The 27,677-nt window shown below is 40.1% G+C and overlaps 3 protein-coding genes across 3 annotated transcripts in view; 2 read left to right on the top strand and 1 right to left on the bottom strand.

Annotated features, from left to right (window-relative positions):
- Window positions 1-3,074: 3,074 nt before the first annotated feature.
- LOC149277538 (solute carrier family 25 member 47-like) lies at window positions 3,075-8,882 on the top strand. The gene is made up of 6 exons (XM_089502742.1): window positions 3,075-3,093; window positions 4,403-4,446; window positions 6,047-6,118; window positions 6,199-6,381; window positions 7,791-8,061; window positions 8,602-8,882. The coding sequence occupies exons 2-6, from the start codon at window positions 4,417-4,419 to the stop codon at window positions 8,880-8,882; spliced, it is 837 nt and encodes a 278-aa protein (XP_089358868.1). The 5' UTR covers window positions 3,075-3,093; window positions 4,403-4,416.
- A 4,075-nt stretch (window positions 8,883-12,957) lies between these two features.
- Window positions 12,958-22,269, bottom strand: LOC149277539 (tryptophan--tRNA ligase, cytoplasmic-like). Its single transcript, XM_089502743.1, has 10 exons — window positions 22,165-22,269; window positions 21,169-21,379; window positions 20,598-20,706; window positions 20,373-20,492; window positions 20,027-20,209; window positions 19,189-19,289; window positions 18,537-18,649; window positions 18,060-18,233; window positions 13,802-13,942; window positions 12,958-13,116 (listed from the first exon to the last, which is right to left on the bottom strand). The coding sequence occupies exons 1-10, from the start codon at window positions 22,267-22,269 to the stop codon at window positions 12,958-12,960; spliced, it is 1,416 nt and encodes a 471-aa protein (XP_089358869.1).
- Window positions 22,270-25,201: 2,932 nt separating this feature from the next.
- LOC149277540 (WD repeat-containing protein 25-like) overlaps window positions 25,202-27,677 on the top strand; it is a 72,986-nt gene continuing 70,510 nt past the window's right edge. Inside the window, exon 1 of the mRNA XM_089502744.1 lies at window positions 25,202-25,879. Within this exon, the coding sequence (XP_089358870.1) occupies window positions 25,202-25,879 (678 nt within the window). The remainder of the gene's footprint in view (window positions 25,880-27,677) is intronic.

A 27,677-nucleotide genomic window follows, 5' to 3' on the forward strand; every position in this document is an offset into this window, starting at 1 on the left:
TTGTGTTAGTGTGAGTGTTTGGATGTGTGTGTTAGTGTGCCTGCAGAGTTCTGGTCCTGTATCCGCCACTGGCTCAGATGTTAATCATTCTTTGGTCCAAATAGCTCATATCTGTCATCAAAATCTGTGTTTCTATGTTCAAACAAACTGTGCTGATGCTTTTAGGCAATGCTAATGAAGTCCTTTCTTCCATTGATCTCCATGAGTCGGGTGGTCATACAGAGACAGTCTATTGTCTAGAAGTCAGTGTGTTTGTCTGGAAGATTGGACTAAGATAACAGAACTAGAATTGGTTGGCGTTTCCCTTTGAACTTTTTCTCACAACTGTTCTATAGATCTATATTTTTCCTATTTCACCAGATCGCTAATCAATCAGCTTGTGAGGCCAATAAGCCTGTGTGTTATCAGAATCATTCTGATGATATTCTGTTCTAAGGAAGGGCCTTAGGTTGGCACACAATGTAAATGTTTCTGATGTTCCACACCTTTACGCTAAACAAAGGCTGAGCCGCTGCAGGCAAAAATAAACACGGGCAAAACTGTCAGCGATATTCCTAGCATGAGATGAGCCTCATGACTCGTATTTATGTGTTTAAGCAGACACTCAGCTGCCGTTTGGAAACATTCTAAAAGGAAATAAACAAATGTCCCCTCGTTACATAATCACTTTATTACACAAGATCCTGTTCTGTGTGGATCTGAACCCTAGCGGAGTGCGGGCTCAGGGCAACTTGACTTTTGCTGGGCACACGGTTGGCAACAACACCGTGAATCAAAGCACCTTTTCCACGATTTCTATCCCCTTTAACACCTATACATCCTATATATCCTATACATACACACAACCTCTCTCCTTCTCTCTCTCTCTCTCTCTCTCTCTCTTTTCTCTCTCTCTCTCTCTCTCTCTCTCTTTTCTCTCTCTCTCTCTCTCTCTCTCTTTTCTCTCTCTCTCTCTCTCTCTCTCCATTCTCTTTGCCAGGTTCTCAGGCTCCACTAACACACATACTGCTTAACATAACACAAACATGCTAGCAGCATACACTCTCACACACGCTAATACCATACACTAATATACATATACTTTTACACACACCCTCACACCATACACCAACACCCCATACTCACTCTAACACCATAAACTAACACTCAGATACATACTCTAGCACCTACACTTACACATATACACACAATCTCTCCCTCTCATCCTCTTTCTTTCCTTTTCTTCCCCTTTCTCAGGTTCCACTAACTCTAGACTCACCCCTGACACTCTAACACCATGCACTGGCCCACACACTCATGCTGATACCATACAATAACATACATACACTCTAATACCACAATCCGAAACGCACACTCTACAGTACAATCAATAGCACTAAGTTTGCTTTGCGAAGCAATCAAGGCTTCTGCCTGAGGTCAGAATACTAAATACATAAATAAATGAATAAATAAATAAATCCAGGAAATTACCTACATATTTTACGTAATTTATCAAAAACATTTTTCTAAAAAGTTTTCATATAGTGACTACATAGCACTGTTCCCAACCCAGGACAGTATAAAGTCCACTTGGATCCAAATGGGGTCCTCGTGTTCTCTCCAACAGGAACTCGTTAACCTTCCAGTTGTGTCCACTAAAGTCCAACTAGGACAAAGATAAATCTATGGGTTCAACCAGTTTATGCTTTAAAAATAAATAATTACGTGGCAATTTTTAATGCAAGCTTGGGAACAATTTTCTGCATTAATAAATATAACTTTTGATATATAATGTCCCACAAAATGACCTGGCATCGGAAGTCTTTTTGCTAAATACTGAGATTGCTTCCAAGTTAAGTAGCTAAATCTCGGTAAGGTTCATCCAAGAGCAATGCAGATTTATCCGTATGTCATCTACCAGAGTGCTCTAGAACCGGCTTTCTACTCGCATCATCTAATTTAACAGCCAGTAGTCGATCCATTCTGTATTGACCGTAGCAGGATCCAACCTGCAGAGGGATCCAAAGTGATTCTAGGTTCTCTTTAGGGGCCGTGAGCAAAATGAACCGAAATAAAGTTATGGTAATGTATTGTATGCGACCAAAGAACAATGTATGTAAATGCAGATATTTTTTGGTCTTCTACTGGGGACCACGTAGATTGATGAGGCTAAAATATGAAAGAACTTGTTCACCCTCGTCTACCTATTATTATTTATTGATTTATATAGCACCATCAAATTCCATAACACTTTACTATGAAACAAATATATACCAGGGAAGGGATGGCCAGCCTGAACTGGGCCGGCACATTGGCGGAGGTGCGTATCATGTAACATTATGTGTGTGAGTAAAGGTCTTTGTGTTAGACATGTGTGAAAGAGTTTGGTGTTAGAATGAGTATGTGTGTTATAGTGTGGTGTGTATTTGTTAATTGCCTCCCAGACTAGAAGGTGCCAGGCTCTTCCCTAACGTATATCCCCAAAACGTGTTTGAAATAAGCATTGTTCAACAATAGCATTTTCATACCGGAATTCTTCAGTAAAATTCTCTTCTCCGTTAAAACATGCCCTCATTAATAATGTAAAGGAAATGCAAAGCATATTAAAATAAATAAAACCTATAAAATGAAAGGTGATATAAAGCAGCAGAAAAAACATTGGACATAAACATTGAAAAGTTTACGTTTAAAAGATTCTCACTACCAGTGGCTGGACTGGTTGTTCAACATAATTGAAGTTGTATTGTAGCACACGGTGTGTGGGACGCCGTTACCTTTGTAACAGTGACACCGTTTGTCACCTGACGTGTCAGAGGGGTACTCGGCACTGCTAGTTTTGACCTCTTAAGCCCAAGTATTGTTTATTTGCTTTTGATTCTCTCATTTGTTTAATTCCAGGAGGAACTTTGTGGATATATATATAAAGCCAGGAAAGATAATGATTGCCAGCGGATTGGCTGACCTTAAAGCTATTATTACAATCTCTGCTGCGAGGACGGTTTGTGAAGCACTGGGAGCTTTAGAAGGAAAGTGTGACAGATCCAGCAGGACGGGGTGACGGACGACACCGAATCCACAAGCAGATGGCGGATTTCATAGCCGGGGCTCTAGGAGGTACAGTTACATATCTGCGATTATATATACTGTATTATTATAATTTTTTTTTTCTACCGGAGATATGATTTTCTACAGAATACTGAGAAACTGAATTAATACAATTGCTGAGGCTATCTCAAATTAACCATCCTGGTGGTCTCCTGTTTGAGCTGAACTTCTAGAGTCCTCAGCCAGACTTCTCATGTATTATATTTTACAACAATCTTGGGTATAGAGAAAGGCGTGAAACACTTATAATGTGACGCAGGGTTTTAACTTTTCTGGGCTATCTTTGTTTTCCGTGAAATATGAAGCGGTGGAGAGGTAGAAAATACAAGGGCAAGAAGAAGACCTATGATTTTCCACGAAATCTTTGTGTAAGAAGTCTTGATTATCCCAGTTCATAGAAAGTATTGGATATTCTAGGATGTTCTGTTTCTCTGGTCGTTGTCCTTTGGTGTCGCTGTTTCAAAGCCAGCAGACCTATCCAAAATGTCAACACAAATCTCTAGCACATTGTGTCAGTAATGATGGGTGAAAATCCACACCAGAAAAGCAGCTTTTACTAAACTGACTGCGCATGCTTAACATCATTCAAACAGGATGACTGGTTTAGAAAGTAAGAGTCTTGCTCCAAGGTTATTATGCATATTACAGTGCACAATAAAGAATAATGCAAAGACATGATCTATGTATATGTCTAAGGCTTGAGAAAGACCTGTGCGTCGAAACGTTGCCTGTGTGAAATAAACTCACCTTATCATTTGAGTGCTGAGCCTTTGCTTCTTTATTTTGGATTTATTGAGGGACTTGGTGGTACCCTGGCTCGTGCACCATTTTACTGCTGAGTGCTGCATTCCAACCTTTCTTTTTGTGTACATATATTAAAGAGACACTATGGATATCAGCGATTATTGTGTTATTTCCTTCAGCGAATATACTCAACTGTGAGAGTCAGGAGTGACAGAGTAATATTTACAGAGTTCCAACAAACAGACCATTTAGCATGGATTCCAAATCATTTTACTGAATGCAAATCGGTGCGTGCAATGTTTAGTTATTGGAGTTAGAAAATTAGATGTCTTTCTCCTTTAACCCCTCCCCCCTACTGCCTCTACTGGAACCAGGAAGTATACGTGAGTATGCTTTCTGCACATGCTCAGTAGCACTCCCATTGAAGTGAATGAGAGCTCTTATTTTCAAAATGTTATGCAATTTAAAGGCATTGTATACTTATCTCACTAATCTCGACCTCTGATTAACAATGATTATTCTGCAACAGTAATGCCGGCTCTGTTTATATTATTCTCCTATGTACACATTACAGGTGCCTGTGGGGTCATGGTCGGATATCCCCTGGACACGGTAAAGGTAAATACATACTATTGTTTCATTGATTTCTCCTGGCTGTTCATATGCGCAATTTATTTGGTCCTTTTAGTAATTAAAGTTGTAGGAAGGGCCTCAGACGCATCAGTGAGCCGAACCTAAAGCAGCCGGGAGCTGCACTATATCCACGATATGTCAATATGCAGGAGACAGATCTCTGCTTAGTCTAAACTGCATGCTTAGACAATCATAGAGGAGCGTTGGGATAAGAAGCCATATACATATGCCATATGGTTGTTTTTATTTTTTTGTTTTTATTTTACTATTTTTATATATATAAAAATAGGGTCAATAAATAAATGTTACTTGCATCTGTTATGGTCCATAGCCTTTGGACCACACTTCTCATGATGCTCAGCCACATACTTTTGTCTCACAGAGCATCATGGGATCTGTAGTGCACAGGTAAAATATTGATCTCTCCATTATTTATTCACTGCATTTCCCATTATTTAGAAAAAATATATATCAGTTTCTTGCTTTTTCTAATTTAAAGGCTTCTATGTTTTAACTGTATTATTGTTATTATTAAAGTTTTACCCCATATTTGCCTGTTTTTTGTTAGCAGCTCTTGCTCCTTATTTTGTCACTGTCCTTGCTTAAGCAATGTTCCCCTTTTTACATTTATATTGGGTAACGGGCTCATGGCAATAGTAGTTTGCACCAGACGGAGGCAGATGCTACCTGTGAACTACATGATGCCTAGCCAGCCAAAAGTATTTTGTGATACTTTCTGAGAATCATAGGTAGGGAGTTATGCTCTACCACCGTCAGTGTCTGGATCACTATATAATGTTAGGAGTCATGCTGTACCACTGCCTGTGTCTGGATCACTATATAATGTTAGGAGTCATGCTGTACCACTGCCTGTGTCTGGATCACTACATAATGGTAGGAGTCATGATGTACCAGTGTCTGTGTCTGGATCTTTATATAATGTTAGAAGTCCTGCTCCACCACAATTTTTTGACTCTTGACATCATCTAAAGATTTGTTTTGTGCATATGTGTGTGCATACCCGATATAATATATTACTTGAATAACTTTGTTGTTGTATTGGTTCATATATTCTCACAGACATTAAGGGCAGTTGTGGAACACAGTGGTATAAATCTAAAAGAGAAAACTCTCTATGAACACTCATCGCTCACATTATTGCACTATACTTTTTTTTCTTCTCTGGGCGATGAATTACCACGTAAATTACTTTAATATTTCAATTTAAAGTTTGTGTACAATCCCAATAAATATAGAATAATACTGAGAGCACTTGTTTGTGTAAATTTGTATTTTGGTTCTTCGATACCTTTAGTTTATTTTGTATGCAAGTTGTGGTGATTGTGATTTCTATTTGTCACATGTAAGTTACTCATGCTAGATTACATATCTTTATGAATCTTATGTAACTTAAGTAAACAGTTCTAATATCATTAATTTCACGTTATTCATTTACCTAAAGTGAGCAGACCACTATTTGGTGCACGTTCTCCCTCTCCATCAGCGATGATGAAAGGTGTGGGAAGTGATGGGGGCACCTGAAGAAATTCTGTATGGTTACCCTAGTTTTCTTATTTCTCCATAGGTACGAATTCAGACGCAAAGGAACTACAGTGGGGTCTGGCACTGTATCTGCTCGACCTACAAAATGGAAAAAGTAAGTTCTGGCAAGCTCTCTATGCTCACAGGTATTATTTGACTTGGTTTTCACTAACCCTCAGTGCTTTGTTCTATAAGACATCTGGATTCTTCAAGGGGATGACGATGCCAATGTCAACAGTATCCATCAGCTCATCCATAGTGTTCGGTGTTTATAGAAACTGCCTCTACAATTTATGCAAGCTGAAATATGGAACATCAAACGTGAAGCCATCGAAGCTGGACATTTTCCTTTCTGGTTATGTGGCAGGAGGAGTTCAGGTATTTAAAGATGTAATCGCAAACATTCTATAAGGGAATTCCTGGTCTGTGTCATTGTGCCAGTGCTGAAAGAAAAACATAGGGGCACTTGCCTCGTACCATCTTCAACACATACTAAAAATGTTTCTTGGATTTGCATATAGATCTTCTATTCTAAATCCGATTTCACAGATATAGTGCTAGAAAATAAAAATATTTATATGTTGTTTAGGGGTGTAACTAGAAACCCTGGTGCGAAAATTGCCTCAGGGCCCCCCAACTTCAACAGCTCTCTGTGCCGTCATTGCCCCCAAAGAACTTGTCTGTGCCTTCTTTGGCCCTTGCACCATATACTCTGGCACACATATGTCAACATACTTCCACAAATTACACACATACTCATACTCACTAACACAATCTCCATTTGGCCCCACTTACACATACATTCACACACACACAATTACACATTCATGCTTAAACACACTCAATTACACACCCATGCTCACATACATACATATATACAAAACATATACATACCCCCTGCCCCCGCTTACCTCTCACCTCTCCAGCAGCTTCTTGCCGGGTGCGAGCATCCTCGGTTTCACCGTGCGATCATGTGATGTATTGTGACCCACGATACGCTCCATTCTCCCTGTGTAGAAAAGGCCCTTCTGACCTCGGCCAGTGCACTCCCAAACAATTTTGAACCAACATGAGGAGACAGGAACAAGGGGTCTCAGAGGTCCCACCAGCCCCCCTAGAGGCACGGACCCTGTCGCAGCTGCGACCACTGCGACCCCTGTAGCTACAGACCACTCATTTTGTGATCCATGTCCGGGTCTTCTGTTTGGTAACCTTGATCTCCATCCATCTAAAGGGCACAATTACATTTTAGTGGCCTGAGGGATGCCGCACGCACAGGTCACATCAATCACGTGATTTCATTCTATGTCCACATGGTATAGAAATATTTTTTCTCCGCTTAAAGACATAGAATCATTAGTGATATAAGGAGAATCCCTACGGCCATGGATGTGAAGACAGAAAATCACATGTGTGTAGATTCCAGGATATATGCAGTTTGGGAATGTGACATGACCATGCCTGGGAACTTCTCAATGAGTGGACCCCGAGACTCTCTAAATATTAACTCTTTGATAGCCCGTCATGAGGATTCTATGTAGTTATTCACCAAATGTGTTAACCAAATGGCTCTAATACCGGCCCCAAGAAACCTTGACTTGTCAAATCACCTGCATTTAAGCAGGTATATGGAACATAACATACTGGTAGAAAAAGGACAAATGGTGAGCCTTATGTAGCATAGAGTCAGCTCTAGACTGTGTGACCCTGAAATCTGCCCCTTCACCCTGAAACTTGGGGTCAAACGCTGAGCGTTCCCGGGTATGAAAAATGACCTCTCGTTTCAGGTTTTAGTGTCGTCCCCTGCTGACATGGCCAAAGTACGACTGCAAACCCAAGCTTTTCCACGCCATTCCAACACATGTGCTTTGGTGGCGGGACCTAAATATACAGGACCCATCCATTGCCTCATCACCATCATACGGGAGGAAGGATTTCTCGGACTGTACAAAGGCAGCTCGGCTTTAATGTTCAGAGACTGCCATTCGTTCTCTACGTACTTCCTGACGTACGCTGTTTTTCGAGAATGGTTTGTTTCTGTTGAACAAAGTTACTCAGGTATGTGATTAATTAGCGTGCTAATGTTCGTCCCGGAGAAACTTTTGCTTGCATTACTAAGCGGTAGGCAATGGAAAAATACAACCTTTACCTTCCGTGGCTCTTGTTTAACTCTTTATGTGCCACAAGAGGTTAATCATTTAAACCTTATCACAATTACCTCCTGTGGCCATGAGGTGGTTTTGCTCTTAATCTATAAGTCACATTGCATAAGAAAAAAGAGAACTTGGAAAATATATTAACCGGATGAGTGAATGTAACACACTGAATTTTTATTCATTTTTAAATATCGAGAAACATAGTTTGACAACAGATAAGACCCATTGGGCCCATCTAGTCGGCCATTTTTTGTACTGTACAGACTCAAACTTTAATCGGTCCTTGGTCTTGACCTCATTTAGCCTCTACCACTGTTCTATTTATCTTCCACCCTCCCAGTGACGTAAAACTCAATATATGACGTAAAAAACAATATATAATACAGGTATCCATATTGGTGAATAACGTTGCACTTTATACGTCTTCTGTCTTCCCTTGCAGAATTATGGGGTGTTCTGCTTTCGGGGGGATGTGCCGGAGTGGTGGCGTGGAGCATTGCCACGCCAATGGACGTCATCAAATCGAGGCTGCAGGTGGATGGAGTAACGCAGCAAAAGTACAGAGGGGTCATCCATTGTATCACGGAAAGTGTCAGACAGGAGGGACTCGCGGTCCTCTTTAAAGGCCTGTCGCTGAACTGCCTGAGAGCCTTTCCGGTGAACATGGTGGTTTTCTTGACTTATGAAGCCATCCTGAGACAAATCAAACCATTTACCTCATGAAACTGAAGAAAAAATAACAAAACTGTTTAACCCTTTGGTGGCGGGTGCTAGCCCTTTTGGGCGATCGAGCATCATGGGAGCTGTAGTTCCATATCAGCTGTTTTTTTGCCCTCCGTTTTAAAGGAAAAGACACAGATATGCTATTTTACATAAAAAGGATTGTTATCTGCTGACTACCCCAAGCAGCTGTCATGGCGTTGGTGAAACAGGGCGCAGACCCCCAGTGTTACTTTGGCTATTCACTTTTGTGGGTGATGGTTGAAATGTAGACCAATTTCTGCCTTTAACCATACACACATATGGGCTAGAGCACTGTGGGGGTGCAAGTAACGATTATTTTCATAATCAATTAGTTGGCCGTTAATTTTTTGAATTAATCAGATAAAAAAGGCAATTTGTTCGTTTTATTTAAAATAATGTAATGAGGGGACTGGGGAAGTTAATGATGGGGACTGGGGACTGGATCAGACCGAAGGGTGGGATGGAGTTTATTTAATTTGCAGACTGAGCTATTGGGAGGGGGTTAATGATGGGATGACAGACAGTTCGTATCAGACCCGATCAGACCGGGGGTGGGAGTTTATTTAATTTGTAGGCTGAGCGATTGGGAGGGGGTTAATGATGGGATGAGAGAGTGGGTATTGGATCGCGGATGGGAGAGAGGGAGTTTATTTAATTTGCACACTGAAGGGTGAGAGGGAGTTAATGAGGGGAATAGGGGAGTTAATGAGAGGAAGAGAGAGACTGGGAACTGGTCAGACCGCCAGGTGAGAGGCAGGGAATAAGTACATACCTTACAGCGGCCTATGGTCTGGGACGTCTTCTCCACTCGGTTCCGAAGTAGCACATGCCTGAAGTAAGTTAAAATTTAGACCAACTAATTGAATGACCAACTCATCAATAATAGAAATCATTGACAACTATTTTCATTATGGATTTAGTCAACAGGTGGTTTCAGCCCTAGAGCACTGTATTAAATCATAAGGTGAGATTTAGAAGCATGATTCTGATCGCAACATAGAATTTGATAGCAGATCACTCGGCCCGTCTAGTCTGCCCGTTTTCCTGCTGTAAGGACTCAAACCATAATAAGTCTTTTGTCCTGTCTTTTACTCAGTATCACCTTATGCCTATCCCAATTTAAATAGCCTCACTGTATTTACCTCTTCCACTTCTACTGGGATTCTGTTGCACCTATTTACCACCTTCTCAATAAAGTAAAACTTCTTTCTGTTACACCTAAACCTCTGACCCTCTAGTTTAAGATCATGTATTTAAACCTCCCCTCCCTCTCTTCTCTCTCATCGAAGCCGTACATATTGGGACCATTTAGTCCTTCCCGATAACATTGAGTTATGTATAAATAAGCGATTGTCGATGATTGGTCACCAGAGTAATCCACAGAAGGGTCCGTATTGTATTATATGTAATAACTACAGTTATCAAGCCCGGCCCTCGTGAAGGACATCGATATCATTGCAAAAGATTGATTTCACTCTGAGCAGCGTTCCAATCCTTCGGCTTATGAGCGGCTGGGATAAGAAGCTGCGATTTATTGATTTTATTAGTGTGGATATCCACATCGCGGGCCGGGAGCTTATTTTGTAGGAGGATTTAGTGTCTGAGAAAAGCAGCACAATTCTATTTATAAGACATTAGCAGCGCGGAAGGTGTTCGAGAACATTTTGTTCCCAGTCAAGGACAATTATGCTGAATAACAAAACACAATAATCATTGCCATATACTGGATTACAAATAAACTGTTTGGCCCAGGGCCGGACTGGGGATGTCTTAACGGCCCTAGGACTTTAAGGCCAGCAGCCACCAAATGTTGCAAGCACTGCCCCCCCCTTTATGTTATATTTCTATATTCATGCAGTGTGCGGCTGGGCATAGACGGCAGGTCGGGTGAGTAAGGGGTGCTGTTGGTCAGTGGCCCGCCTGGCCTGGCCACCCATGCATTGTCTTTATAGGCTCCATCCCCCTTATAGCATCACTACCCATCTCTTTATGTAAATAGACCACTGAAATGGGATTCAGCCCGTTTACATACGGAGAAGATTTAGAAGGCCAGGAAGGTGGTTTGGTACATAGTTTCACACTTAAGATCGACTGTAAACAGTCAGTGGACTCCATTCTTCACACTTAAGATCGACGTAAAGTCCTTAAGTGCAAAATCCAGTGTGTCGCTTCCTACTCTCTGGTTATTCAGCAGTGTCCATAATCTGTAACCTTTTAGTCGGCAACCGACAGTGGGTATGGACACTGCCGGTGCCCCTGCTGTCGGGGGAAGCAGGGATTGATAGGCAGTATGGTAGGTAAAGCATCTTTTTTAAAACTCAAATGTTTGTTAATTGTGCAAACTTTACTTCATATACAGGTGTGGCCAATTGCTTAACGTTTTCAGTAACTTTAAGCACATTGGCATTTTGTGGTATTAATATGTTTGTTGTTACCTGTATCCAGTGAATGCATAAGCCAATAATGTGAAATAAGAGAAAATTGAATGTTTAGAGGTTTTCCGTCATACAGATTTACTTTGTGTAGCTGCATTTAAGAATATAATGATGATAATAATAAATACATATTTAATTACTTTTAAATTATTCTGGTGCAATGTTTTTCATATATGGTTTGTGAGTAAATAATCTGTAACATTATATTGTTTGTAACATAAACAATGGTACCAAGGGCCAAATAATAGAATGTTTAGAATAATTGCAGAATAAAATTCCAAAGTGTATTTTCTATAATATTGAAGGTGCTTATTAACCAGGAAACACGTCCTTGTAAATATTAAATGCAATGAGAATATTGTCGTGTGTATCATATTCTGCAAATCTGAATTTATAACAGCCACTGTGATATTTCTGGGATATTCTAATATATTCGTCTGGGTATATTTAAATCAACTTAATCCCCACACTGGATCCTGGCTCGGGTATGGTGTTTGGGTGCTGGTGTCTGGGCAGGTGTCTTGTTGGCTTTGGTTATCATTATGTTATAGGAGAAAATTCTCAGTGTTCTGCTTAGAAACGTGGTTAGGGTTTCTAAAACTAGCATTTAGTCCTTGAAAATCTTAGACCAAACTGGAAGGGGTGATACATGAGCTGTATGGATGGTTCTATGCTATTGTAAATGTCAATAACATGCCTGTTTGGTTGATATGGTATGATTTCCTATTATAACATACTTGCCATAGGCTCCATTCTACCTCCTAGGTATCTGCAATAGCCCGTTTTGCATTGTTAACACAGAAACAGAATTTGAAGCATATAAGACCTATTCTTGTTTTTTTTCTTCCTGTTCTAAAACCAAACTTGTAAACCAGTCCTTGTTCTTGTCTTATATTCAGGCTAGACACTAGTCTCCCCCATGCATACTTCAATTCCCTAATATTAACACCTCTGGCTAAGGGCTGTTCCATTTATCTACCACCCTATCAGAGAAATAAATCTTCCTTACAGCTAAGCCTCTGACCTTCTGGTTTTAGGCTATGGCATATTGTCCTAACATATCTCCTCCTCGAAATTATATTCCCCTCTTGCACTTCATAACTTTTCTAATGATGTCAATGCTGGAGTTATCATGGGATGTCTGTACGTGTTTAAAATTCATAATCTAGAACACTGAAACAACTGAAAGATTTATTTTAAACAATTAAACCTGCAAAAGGAGTACATTGGAATGCTTAGTGGTCACATGCAGCGTTGGCTGAAATCCCAGAAGGAAAAAGCCCCCGGCATTCTGAATAAGTTACCTTTAATCAGGAAAAGTAATGCAAATTCCTTTGTGCCCCTTAAAGCTGCCATGCAATTTCTGTATAATATCACTAAAACCAAAAAACCTATATTTATGAAATTTCCAGCTACGCCGCATTCTTCATATAACAGAATCAAGGTTTTTGAATCTATTTTATTGCATTATTGTACAATGGACCCTCTGGGTGTGAAGAACAACCATTGAGTATAACATTCTGCAGCGTGCTGCGTTCTCCCAAGTGGTCTCGCATGGTCTTGTTCTTTTAAAGGATAAATTAACAATTATATTGTTGCTGACAAAATTATTTAAAATGTTAAAAGTCAAACGCCAGCTTCCTTGGAGTCATAAACTGCTTCGCTATCTCGTCCGTGATCTGCTTCCTCCTCTCTTGATGAGCTGCAACCAGTGGCTGTAATGTATCTATTAATAATTTCTTAAGATCCCCGGTTAGCATTGCTCCACTTGTATAATCCTAAAACACAAAATAATTCAGTTATTGGCCAAGACAATGCCGGCTATTACGGATTCCATTGCATGTTATTTACATTTAAAGGGTATTGGGCACCTAGGGTAGAATATTTATAGCAGAAATTAAAAACTCCCTGATATCCCTGCTTGAGCCCAGGCATCTCAATGAAAAAAACCATTAAACTACTAGTTTAAGGTGAAGATACACAGAATTCATGACTTGTTTGCAGTCCTGGAGTTAAAAACACCTAATTTAGAGCTTTATTTTTCCTATTCAATTAATGTAACGTATTTAGATATATTTTAATAATTTTATATTTTAATATTTACTTTGCCCTCGAGGAGCTCATTACAGCGGCATGTGAGACAAAACCTGTCTGCTACCTCCCTGTCCTGAACACACCTGTTACCCAAGCAGTTAAGTTGGGTGATCGTACAGATGTACAGACGGTGTGGATTTTCAATAAATAAACTACTGGTCGCTTAAAAGGGACTTGCATAAGACTACGCAAAAATGTGCATTTCTATGTTAATAAAGATGTATTTATCTATTATGCAAAATAGGTAAATGCATCTCCCCTTTTTGGGGGTTAAGCTGTATTTTTACAGTTTGCACACGCTGGATGGTGTTAGCATAAACAGTCTAACCCTAGCACAGCTCCTTGAAGGTTAAGTCACTCCTACTGTACCTGTCGCACTTGTTCAAGTTTCTCATCATCTTCAAGAAGGTAAGTCAAATACATGTAACAGACGTCCACCTCGCAGTTGCCTCCGTACTTCCTATGCTCCTCGATTGTGTCTTTACCCCCAGAAAACGCGTGCTTATTGATCTTTAACAAAAAAGGGAAATTGCAAGTTTAATGGAAGGATATTGGATTCAACAGTGAGTACGGAACACAAGACATTAACCTGCAAAATAATAATTGCAAAGACAATCAACATTTTCTACAACTCGGACATGGCACCTGGCTAATTATTAGTTTATTATCCTAATGGCCTCATTGTCGCCCCCTGTTGTCAGAAATTATATTCAAATGCATGGGGGACATCAATAAAGAAAACATGGTTACAAAGGAAACATCTTTAACCCCTTCGTGACAAAGGCTGATTTTACTTTTTGTACCCTTCGTGACAATGGCTGTTTTAACATTTCTGCGCTGCTCGTGTTTAGCTGTAATTTTCTTCTTTCCCGTTTACTGAACCCACACACATTATATATTGTTTTTTTCAGGACAAGAAGGGCTTTCTTTAGATGACATTGTTTTGATTGTATCATATTATTTACTATTAAAAAAAGTATAAAATATGGTGAAAAATTTAGAAAAAAATGACTGTTTCTAACTTTTAGTTGAAAAATCTTTTACTCATCTATAAAAGGTAATAAAAAAACCTGCTAAATAGATTCTACTATTTGTCCTGAGTTTAGAAATACCCAATGTTTTTATGTTTTTTTGCTTTTTTCTGCACGTTATGGAGCAATAAGTACAGGTAGCGTTTTGCTATTTCAAAGCCATTTTTTCCAAATCTGGTAATTCTTCCCCCCATGTGCCATTTCGGGTATCTTTGAAGCTGGCCAATGCAATTTACCCCATCAAGTCATATATTTTTGAAAACTAGACAGCCCAGGGTATTCCAAATGCTGGTATTTCAACCCTTTCCAAGCACTTATTCTACCATCAGCCTTTGTCAAACTTTATGGTAGTAATTTTTTTGCATTTGTTTTTTCACACACATTTTACTTTAGGTATAAATAAACAGGTTCTGGTATATGTCACTATCATAAAACACCCCAATATGTGTTTAGCAACATCTCCTGAGTACAGCGATACCTCACATGAATGATTTTGCCTGGCTGTTTGGGGGCAAAAGGGCCACATTTGGGGCATGCACATTTTTCAATGTTGCACTTTGGCATTTGGGGATCCACTGCCCATGCCCTATTTGGTACATCTTTGAGCCGGGCCATTTCAGTATGCCCAATAAAGCTATATATTTTTGAAAACTAGACACCCCAGGGTATTTCAAATGCTAGTATTTTAACTCTTTCCATGCACCATATCTACCACCAGTCTTTGTCAAACTTTGTGATTGTCATTTTTTTCCATTTGTTTTGTCACACACATTTTACTTCAGGTATGAATTAAAAAGTTCTCGTATATGTCACTATCACAAAACACCCCAATATGTGTTCAGCAACATCTCATGAGCACAGTGATACCCCACATGAATGATTTTGCCTGGCTGTTCGGGGGCAAAAGAGCCACATTTGGGGCATGCACATTTTTCAATGTTGAACTTTGGCATTTGGGGATCCACTGCCCGTGCCCTATTTGGTACATCTTTGAGCCGGGCCATTTCAGTGTGCCCAACAAACCATATATTTTTGAAAACTAGACACCCCAGGGTATTTTAACTCTTTGCATGCACACATTTTACCCCACACACCTACTTTATGTATGAATTTACAGCTCCTGGTATATGCCGCTGTCACACGACACCCCAATATGTGTTCAGCAACATCTCCTGAGTACAGTGATACCCCACATGCATGGGTTTGTCATTTTTGGGGGGAACTAAAAGGCCACATTTGGTACGTGTGCATTTTTCTAATTGGAAATTAGATGTGTGGCCATCCTTCCCCCCGTGTTAATTGGGACATTGTTGAACCCGGCCAATTCAATTTACCCCATCAAATCATAAATTTTTTAAAAGTAGACACCCCATGGGCATTTAATATGCCAGTATTTTAACTCTTTCCATGCGAGAATTGTTTTAAGCTAATATGCTAATTTTAGGACTTGCTCACAAAAATATATTTTTTATATATATATATTTTTTTTTTGCCTTTTTTTTTATTTTTTTAACATTTTTTTTCAACTTGAAGGTTCCCCTGATAGTGACATCAGTGGGAAATTATTTTTACATTTTACTGGTTTTTTACTATTTTTTTTCTAATTATTATTAATTTTATTTTTTCTAATCACACTGTGATTAGAAAGCTGAGCTCCATTGACTTGCATGGTTGAATGCAGTACCTATATTCAACCTCCAAGTGGAGCCAGAGTTCTCTAGAGGGTCTGGAGACCGTCTAGCGAACTTTTTAGACTTTATTGTTTCTTTATTGAATTTTCCCGGACCGCCGCCATCTTGCAGATGGCGAAGATCACCGGCAGCTGCGGCTGTGACCGCTCTCCGGAGCGGTCACAGCCCATCCAAAGGTAAGTGTTTGGTGTCGCTGGATGCCTCCTGATCGAGGCATTCCAGCGACACCATTTAAGTTTAGGAGGCGATTGTTGATCGCCTCCTAAACGCTTTTAAAACGGGCGTCCGCCGCCATACAAAGTATGGCGGATGTTGACGCCCCGGGGAGGGGCCAGAGATGGCCCCTTTGTGCCGATAATGGCGTTGCTGAATGCCTCGAGGTATTACAGCAACGCCGTTTCGGTGCAGAAAGCGAAAATAGATCGCTTTCTGCACCCGTTTAATGACGTGCCGGTCCTGGCACGTCATTTGTCGTTATCGACATGAATTTCCGTGACGTGCCCGGACCGGCAATTGTCATCAAGGGGGTTAATCTGTCGTTTGCACAATTTCCATATAGCTCATGTAATATTCGCTTCTGCATTAAAGAGGCATCATTACCTAATTTCATGATATATGTAATAAATTTAACATTTATTGTAATTGCAGAATCTGACTTTTTATTTTTTTTTTAAACATATATCGTCAATATGTTACCTTATGCTGCAGACACAACCTCTAAGGCTTCAACATTGACATAGAGGCAGAACAAATTTTTCCCTTAACCCCTTCAATCCCAGGGTTTTTTGGTACCTCAAAGCCCAGAGCAATTTTGCCATTTTTGGGGTATGTCGGTTTAGCGATGATTCTCTTTTCCTGTGAATAGTGTACCCATATAAACTACATATTGTTTTTTCAAGGAGAGATAGAGCTTTCGTTTGATACCACAGTTGGATGATTAGCTGAAAATTTAGAATGAGAAATTTAGTAAAAACTAGCGAAGATTAGAAAAATAAACTAATTTTTTTTTACATTTTCCCTCTGAATCCTCACAAAATTAGGTAAAGTGATGGAAAATCCCCCCCCAAGTTTATCAATTCAGGTGTCCTGATTTCAGAAATACCTAATTTATATAGATTTTCCAGACTTTCCCAGCACCAGGGAGCATACTATTAGGTGTACAATTTTGTATAATTTTTATGCCTATGGTTTAACGGGTTTGGGGGTTGTGAACGGGGGCAGGAGGATTATACTGGCTAGATGTTATGCTAGGGCAATGGGATGTAAGGTTTTTTTAAGAATTTTATTTTATTTTAATTTTTTTACATTTTTTTTTATTTTTTAAAAAATTTTTTTTTTTTTTACACAGTAATGGTAAGAGGTCCTCCTAGGGATGTCACAGTGACATCACAGCTCACATTATAATTTTTTTTTGTATTATTTATATTATTATTTTAATGATTTATTTAATATTATTTTTAAATCACTAACCATTTTTTTTTTCCAGCTTTTCTGTTACAGGACGGGAGGGGGAGTGAGAGAGATGGTTTCTCACTCCCCTCCCCGCGATCCCCCTGCACCGATTACACTGTGATCGTAGCGTCTCTGTGCCTATCCCGCAGGGGATATCCTGTCCTCCGATGACCTTCCGGGTTACGTCAGCAGTGACGCAACCCGGAAGGGAATGCCCGATCGCGCAGTTGCCGGAAGCTGTTACAGGCGATCTGACAGCAGAAAGCCGGCTTCTGCTGTCAGTGGGGAGTCCAGGCTGTCAAACGACAGCCTGGTCTCCCATGCAGCGGCAGGGATGTGTCCCTGACGCTGCACGAAGGGCTGGACGTACCGGGACGTCCATAGGGGTTTCTTAGTGGGCGTTTTTTGGACGTCCCGGTGCGTCTATAGGGGAACTAAGGGGTTAAGACTCACCTTTGTTTTGATCTGTTTGGGAGTGTCTGTAAGGAATATGGAGGAGTTGGAATCGCTGGCACTCATTTTTGTCTGGGCTCCTTGCAAAGCTGGAAAAAAGGTGGAGTGAAGCAGCGCTGGTTTGGGGTAATTTATCCTGGGAGCAACATCCCTCGTCATCCGAAAATATGGATCCTGCAAAAAAGAAACACGCATTTACCGCATGTGAGGGGACTGACACGGGTAGTATTGGCTGCAGCCAGGCTACAAGATAAATGGTATCTACCTGGTGCAAGATGGCAAGTATAATAGTAAAAATGGGCATCTGTCTCTGAATACTACTTTACTTTCCCAGCAGCTGTAAGTCTGGCACTACCGTACTTACCTGCAGTTATACTCGGGTATTTAAGGAGCATATGCAAACAGTTACAAGTTCCTGGATTCAACCCAAATGTGACCGAAACCGAGTGCATACTTCAACCTAGTGCATGTCCGTACCTGATCGATCGCGCATGGGATGAGGCACTGAATATCTCTTCTGCCGTTGAAGATTTCTGGGAAGGAGCTGCTGAATGACGGGGCGGCCTGGATGGCTGGAAAGCTGATTTTTCCTGAAATCAACACAGTGAGTTATAACAACATGATACCAGTCCACCTACGTGAAGTTAAAGGGACTGTCAACATGCAGACTATTCTCATTTATTGGTTTCTATAGCGCCATCAGCTTCTGCAGGGCTGTACAAATATTATATAATTTATAAATACAAAATAACAATTTGTGCATCACGCTAAGGTGTGTGTGTAGGTATGTTTAAACAAACTTTCAATCAAGAACTAATAAATGATAAAAAACTGCTTAATTTCTATTATTTTCAGTATTATATATATATATATATATATATATATATAATATATATATATATATATATTAGTACATATAAAATGCTTAACAGGGCCTAACTCTGCCTCTTTTCCAGCACAGAGAGGATAAGAGATGCTGCAAAAAGTCAAAACCAATAATGTTAAGGGATTTGTTTAGGCTAACAAAATTTTTATTAAAATGTTTATTTAAGAAACTCATCTAGGATTAGACTCTCAGCCGTATCACGTACTAATATTTAGCTCATGACAGAGTAAGAGGAGAAAATACCTATACAGTCGCTGTCTGTGAAACCGAATATTCCCTTCACTTGGTTGAACGTTACGTGCTTCTGGACCTGCACCACGTTTTTGTAGAAACTGGAACTCTTCCTGAAATAGAATTATCAAAGAAATGCATCTTATTTCAGTAAATATATGGGGACTTTATTCATCAGAAAACATACGACTGCAACTTATCTTGGTTCACAGAAAGCAAACGGACTGCCCTTAAACAAGACGGTCCGATGAAGCGTGTGATACCTTTTACTGGGCCTAGGTTCATGGAAGGATGTATAGTTACAGAAGTGTTTAAGACCTCGGACACCCCTTCTTCAGATGTAATTCTTTATCTTTGCCTCTGAGCTCCTGATAGACATAAAGCCTCCCCTCTCTACGATTCCCTTTTTGTAGCACAGGTTGCAACACAAAACTGTGGGTTTTTTCACTAAAGCAGGAGTCAGGATACACGTGTGGCCCTCCAAAATGTATTGTTCAATCAAAACAGGGACTTTTTTTTTTTTATTTATAGAAAAGAAGCTTGCCGGGGTTGGCCCTTCATAATGTAAAGTGAAGTTAGATGGAACTGCAACTCTCCTGCCAACTGGTGGACAAACCCCTGCCTGACCCAATGGCTGACCAGTGGTTGGATGAACTTTTTATTTGTAACTCCAGCATAACACAGAATGGCGCTACCAAGGGGCGCTACACATCACACCACTACTTTAGGGCACTTTGATCTTCCTCTGTCCATCGCTCACTAGCACAAGACTATGATTCGCACTGATTGTCAGTCCAGGTCTTTGCTTTTTTGACATGCGACCAACAGAGAAATGTACGAAGAAACCTACCCCATGTATTCAAGGTCTGAAAAGATAAATGTTTTATTCATATCAAAACCGCAAGCGATGATGTCTTTGGCATTTTCGATGGCGTACTGGTACGCTTTCTCTAGAGTCAGGTCTTTCCACAGGTACTTCTCGTCATCGGTCAACTGGACAACCAGCGGAACGTTAAAAACGTCTTGCAGCCACCTAAGGAGAAAAAAAATGCCACAAATTCCGAAAGTTGTATTTTAGAACTTGGATGGGAGATTAAAATAATTGCAGTTCAAACCTTTCACGTTGAACACGTCCGCAATGGCAAAGTCTATACTGGCCATCCTGGAAAAGCCACAGCAGCTTTGAATGCACTTACTTTGTAAAGATAAATGGGATCAGATGGCCGACGTGCATTGCTTCAGAGGATGGGCCCCTTCCAGTGTAGATGTAAAATGGCTTTTTCTTCTCATAAGCATCCAACACATGATGCATATCCCTGAAAAGCAGAGGCATAATTACCTAAATATAAGTCTGTAGGTTGTATCATCGCCTCTAAACAATCAGAGGCACAACTGCCTTTATAAAATAATATTGTGCGTACCTGTGTGAAAAAAATATTCCCCTCTGTAAAAAGTGATGTGCTTTCTGTCCTGTGACCTTTTCAATTCTGTCTATAAGTTCCTTGTCTATTTTGCTGCTTCCAAATCGAACTAGAGGAGGAAATATTCAGGGTCAGTGAGACGATCCAGAAAAGCTATACAGTATAACATTCCAGATTATTTAATGACCTATATAGCGCCTTCATATTCTGCAGCACTGTACAATGCGTAAAAAGGACAATCAAAGCAATATATTACAGAAACAAGCTCACAATCTAACAGCGACTTATACTAACTACTGTATATTAATATTTTTCAGTGGATCTGTCACTAACCAAAAATGACTGCATGGTCTGCATTGTACTAATTTAATACCAATTTGGCGAGTCCTATCTAATTTTACGTGACTATGTTGCTTACCACAGAGCTGAATCAGCGGGACCGTATTGCTTTTTAACTCACCGAGACTCTCATGCTATTTAAAGCCTTCTCTGGACACCATAAATAATGCGCCTCGTGGGTTAAAATGCTGCAGAGAAGAGGCCATTCAAATAGTTTTTAAAGCGTACTCACCTATAAGCTTGTCATAGTCAACTCCTTTAGCGCTGCCTGTCTGCACCGTCCATGGATCAACGAAATCCTCCCCATCGTCCTCTGCTGCTGGACCGTTAGCGACAGCTGCGCTGTCTGTCGGAGGCGACCCAGCTTTGTAATCTTGTCCAGTTAAACTCTTATAGTCCACTTTCAGTGACAGCAGCTGCTTCACGGCTGCATCAACTTCATCCTGCACAAAAGCATATTCCACGTAAACACGAAGGATACGGTGATTGTCGTCCCTCATATTTCTCATGCTTATCTGTGACAAGTTTGTGCAAAATATCTAACTTGAAACGACGTAGGAAAAAGTTACAGCTAATTTAGTCTATTTAATAAAGGGAGAGTTGTGGTTTTAACCTATTAACCGGTGAGTTTCTCCTGCAGTTCACTTGGCTGGCATAATGCATAGTGAAATCAGTTTGCTTTTCTTCACCCAGTGAATTATGCATTATACAGGGCCAGCTCAGCTCATATTGCTGGAGACACCTGGCAGTGTTATCTCTCGATTATGAGTATGTGTGGCAACTCTCCCTTTATTAAATTATAATTTTTTTAAATTTTAAACATAATAAAATGAACCCCACTTAAAGGTGCTGTTCCACCTACTCTGCTGAACGCAAGGCTTTAAATGCATCGTTACAAACATCATTCCCAGCACTGCTGAATGCCCAGACCATTGCCAGAAACACTCCTTTAAAGGGGGAAATCCCACCGATGTTGTTTTTATTCCCAGTATCAGACTAAAAGGCGTTTCCAGAAATATTGTTTTCTTTTTTTCTAAACAGTTCTAGTTTTTGCATATTATGTTTAAAGGTTTTGCAAAGTATTTTTATGAACTCTGGTATATGAAACGCAGAATAAACAATAAATAAATAAGTCATGTAATTAAATGTTACATCTACATACTACTTTTAAGTTAATTGTTACGTTGTGTTTTTACGTCATTGTGTTTAAAAGTCTTACGTACATTACCTTGGTTGCTTTTTCAGTCTTTAATAAACGAACTCTGTCTCCTTGTGATGCCACCCGTTCATACAAATCCAGAGCGGTGAGAGGCTGAGATTCGTTAGCAGCCATTATTTTGCCGGCCACAAGAAAGTAAGCTTGTTTCTGGTCCCCAAAAAGACGATCCGCTGGTTAAAGGTCTCTTCAAGATCCAAACCTGTAAGCAGCAGTGATGCAAGAGCTGAGAAATAGGCTTTCTATAGAAGAATAAAAGTGTGAACTTTACACATAACTCTTACTGATTAACCCGGAGAATATGGATTTATAGTATATCTGCCCGGCAGAAATGCCTTATTTGATAGGCGCCGAGTCATTTACTTTGCAGATTATTGCATTAGAAACATCCTTTCCTCCTAGAAATGATTCTTTCATCATTTAGAATTCTGCCTCTTTTATATTTTTCAGGGAATGCAGAATTATCATGTGATGCTACAGCATGAAATTGATGTCTTGTTGCCATAGAAACTGAAAGAGCTTCTTAAAAGTTTGTGTTTTTATGAGATTCAGATAATCAAGTAAAATGACGGATCTGCTAAGGTTTGTTTTCTTAACATGCCAGAGAACGCAATAAAAGTTTTGGTGGATAAAAACCTCTGAAGGCCGCAAAGACTTATAATCCGCAGGGAGAGAGCAGAGGATCTATTATTCTGTTGGGTCCCGATTTCCTTATGCGAAGATCATTTTAATTGTTAAAGGTCCTGAGAACTAACTAGAAATGTGTGATTCCTTTTATATACTATATTTATATATTATCACTTATCATATAATAACTACTAAAGCCTTCAAAGATCGAAACAGAATAAATCTAATGTAAAAAAAAATAGTAATAAAAACGCAGAGTGAAAACCTATTCACGGTAAAATCTTTTTATGACACAAGCCTACTTCACGCAAAAAAAAAAAAATCACATTATGTTCCGTATGCCGACAATACGATAAAATACGATTCCCCGATAATGTGCTGATTCTTATTATAATTAGATAAATTATGATTCACTGTACATTTCAGCTCACCAAGTTCTGTGGAACGACGCAAGCAATATGTATAATTTCTAATGGAAACTTGACTTGCGCTGCAAGATCGACTCCTACGGAGGTCAAACATTGGTACTGACAGGCTGGTAGATAAATGGAACAGCCTCCCAGCAGAAGTGGTATTGGTTAATAAACGATGGTAATTGAAACATGCATGGGATAGGCGTATTGCGAGAGCAAGGACTGATTGAGGTCTGAGTCTCTACTCTTGGGCAGACTAGATGGGCTGAAGTAACCGATTATATACCACATACTGCAGGATGTGCTGGTCAGCAACATGTGTTTTCTGATCGCCTCTGATCTCACTATCCTCACCATGTGCATTTGAATGAGAATCAGCCTAAATGTATTATCATAATGTATTTAATAGTTAATTCTCCCCACAGAACGCTAATAATGTAACACAATCCGTGGCCACTCCCTGGACACACCGATCTGCGGACACGGAGCTGGGTACACATGGCAGAGCACGGATCATGTCCCATATGGACAGGTATCCATTTATCTGTTGACAAGAATTCAGCAGAATCACAAGTAATCGCGCTAACTGCTTTCTATAGAACCAACACCCGGCCCGGTAGATATTTACACAACAACCAATTCCTCACCGTGAGTTCTAGCAGCCGGTGCCTGGATGCTGCAACGTCTCTGACACACGTAACGAGGGCTGTGCACCCAGGACTGACGCCGTGCGGAAACATGAGCCATCATTGGGGTTCCCATTGCTACGAAACCCCCTTGGACGCAGTAAATTCATTACATTTAGGAATTATAAGAGCCGCTTCGGGACAGCATCCAGTGAATACAACGTCTCCGGCTATATACTATTTTCTTACATTTACAGAAGGTTCTCTTGGGACGAATGCAGGGCGGAACGCATGTGTCTCCGTATGTAGTTTCCCTGCGGAGAGTTCTGGTGACGGACTCGGTATAGGATTGATAGTATTCCTGGGGCTGATGGAGTGCTGTACAGGTACAGCTTAGTGAGCAGTTCAGGTAACCAGTCAGCCATTGTGTCTTTGTGTACTCCCAAGGCTTGCGTGTGAGGGCAGACGTTTTATTCACAGCTAAACACCCCCGTTACAAAATTTGGCATTTTTTTAAAATTAATAAGTAGACTTGACACCAGCCAGGTGTCTCTGTTTAGGAGGGATAGTCTCTCTTTGGGGCCCAACTCTATCTCTCCCTTCTTCCTCCCCTGATGTTCCTCTTTTCTAGAGGCTCAGAATGTTTGCTGTAGTGTAGCTACAACCCTAAAAGTCACAATAATATGTACAGCAGGAAATGTGTAAATTAATAAAATAAATTATTATTCTAAAAGTCATTTTTAGTAAGTAGTTCTTAATATAAAAAAAATATAAATAAGTGACGCAGATTAGCATATAAGCATAAAGTTATAAAAAAGGCCAAAGAGGTCTCTACTGATAAATTATATGTGACTCCATCATATGTTGATAGACATTATTTCTTTACACAACCAAAACTAAAAACATTTATATATATATATATATATATATATATACATTGACCCAGAGCTTGTAATCTTAAACATATTGCTACATATAAACAAACTATTGTGTGTTTTAGTTCTAGAGAGTGAGGGCCTCATGTCACCGGACATTAAGGTTGAGGGGGCTTCTTAATGATAACACATGAGACACCTGCAAACTTCAATAAATTGTCGTACTGAATACAATGATTTTGGGGTCAAGATAGCCAATAGTCAGTTGTCATCACATATAATAATTTACAGCCCCTGATTATTCAAAGTCTGGTTGGGAATCTTGGGAGTTATTCTGCAGCAGCTGAAGATTTTTGCAGCTCTTTTTTTACTTCTACTCTAATTTAGATTTTAAGTGGAGGAAGGATACTGCTGATTAAAATGTATTCCATATTTTCTCTTTCTAACAGTTTCCTTGAGATCTAAATCTCGCATTAGGGTGCGGATCCTGGAACTGCAGTTCACCAGAATGAGTGCTTTGGTAGCTTACGATGACTCTGATGACTCAGATGAGCCTGAAAACATACAGGATTGTGTTATGCCGAGAAAAGAAGTTTCTGCTGAAAGTTCGATGGCACCTTTTATGGCATCAATTCCACAGGATGACGTAAATATGCCCATTCCTTGGAAGAAAGACTCTCCTAGGGATGGTGGGGGCTTATCTTTTATGTGCACATATGAAAGCACAGTAGACAGAAATGAACCTATATCCCAAAACACCGGGCACAGTTTACCATGCAGCATTTTTAACCCTGTGAACTATATGAGGACATCTGAAAAAACATTTAACAAATCCAGCGTGTATGCGCAAAAGAGACCCACAGACACTCCATGCAGTGAACGAATGGTTAAACCTTACATACCCAAAAGAATGAAGCAAGAGCATTCGTCTTGTTCGGAGGATTCTGGAGGGGCTGGGATTCCAAAGCAGACATCTATTTCTTCGCCTGTTTCATCTTGGAACGTTTTCAGAGTTTCTGATTATCTCAGGCCCTATTTGCATTCAAAGTACAGCTCCACTGACATTCCTCACAAACTGGTGTTTCTGATGAATGAACACAACGGTCCTGTGAACAGAGTTCAGTGGAATCCCGTGAAACAATACAGTCATCTGCTTCTCTCTGCTTCAATGGACACAACTGTCAAGGTGAGCTTCTTACAGCATACTCACCTCCCCCCCCCCATTTTCTGTGTTTATATTAGTTGTCAGGGGAAGACCGTAAGCTGCTTTAATTTGAGTCAATATTGATGAAAAAGGTTAGTACCTGAAGGTGTTAGGGTATTAATGTACATCAGAAATGAGTATGGAATCTTGAATAGGTTTCTCAGCAGATGGGATGTGAGTCCCATACAGTAAGGTATTTAAAAAAACAAAACATTTGTGATAACCATAGTTTCCTAAATCTTCAACTACAGACCTAATCAGGCTTTAATTATTCATATCAGCAACTTAACAGAATGTGCACGTCCAATAAGACTTCAAAGTTGACTTAGCTTTTTAATACACATCCAACGCCTCGAAATACCAAAAGTACTGTATTTGCTCGAATATAAGACAAGGTTTTTTTCAGAGCAAATGCAATGAAAAATACCCCTTGTCTTATATTCGAGGTCGTCTTATAATCGGACCTCAAATAGAGGTCTGACTATGAGACTAAGATCCAGATCCCCCGCAGCGCTGCAGGGGACCCCGATCCTCTTCTCTGGCAGCCTCAGCTGTTGCCGGCACTTCCTCTGGGCCTTCTATGACCGAGCGCTGGCATGACATGACCTTTCCGGTCAGAATGTGATCAGAATAAATTTTTTTAGGTACATTGCTGCAATACATTCTTTTTTAAATGAGTATTTTAGTAAATTAAGTTTTTTGTAGCCACTTGTGACCACCAAGTCAATGCCAATACGTCCTTAAATCAGTTTGAGATATGAAGTTGACAGCTCGATTCACAGGGTCATAAGGTTTTGAGCAATTTACCCTGAGTTAAAAGTAAATATCTGGGTGTAAATGGAACACCTTGTGCATTTTATTAACCTTCGTGGGGCGAGAGGTGGATTCTCCTTTGTTTTGTCTGGATATAAAACCTTTTTTTTTTTCTTGATACTCCGGTAAGTCGGCCAGCCAGCTGTACTAGTTGTCTTTTTTCCTTAAGACTGACGTGTCTGTCTTCTAACCAACGGGACCAATTATCCATTATGTCTGGGCGCATGTTTTCCAGAGTCTTTGATGCTTTCAGTGATATCCTAGTGGAATAAACAAGAAGAGCCATGGCCAAAGGCTCATTAGTTTGCAGCAATTCGTTTCGCCGAGGTGCACAATGGACCCCATCGGCTAAATATTTTATTCCACCACTTGCTGTGTTCCAGGGCCTAGTGTAATAAGGACATTGCGAGGGTCATCTGCGATTCTGGGGCTAGACATAAAACATCTCTAACGGTGGTAATCTTTAACGTACTGATGTTAGTCTGGCGCTTAAAAGATTATGGCTCTGGATGCCTTATTTTAATTGAAAGCACAGGTGTATTCTTGAATTTACTTATTGTTTTCTAGGATATTTCATTGCAGAGCTCCCAAGGTTTAAAGTTGTATTTGGGTCTCTCCACCTAATGTATCGGTCCGTCTTAGTCTGTCGATTCTTTTTGTCAGACCCCTTGAATTTATGTATTGTATTAAGCGCTGCGTAACGTGTTGGCGCTATATAAATAAATTAAGAAAATAATTATAACACAACGAACATAATACGCTTACATTTCTACATGTCTATCGAGCGTGACCTTTATGGAAATACTTTTCCGTAGGGGATCACTTCTCTTTACGTCTAGACGCATGTTTTCCAATCGGGCCGTATGAGCTCTCCAATGTGCTGAAAAATCCCCTCTTCATACCACAACAAGCCCCCATCTCTGTAGACATTGTTTCCAGCGCTGATCGGACTGCTCTACCGAGATGC

This window comes from Sceloporus occidentalis, unplaced genomic scaffold (assembly GCF_023333645.1).
Source record: "Sceloporus occidentalis isolate IW3139 unplaced genomic scaffold, rSceOcc1.0.p SCAF_210, whole genome shotgun sequence".
NCBI classification, from domain to species: Eukaryota; Metazoa; Chordata; class Lepidosauria; order Squamata; family Phrynosomatidae; genus Sceloporus; species Sceloporus occidentalis.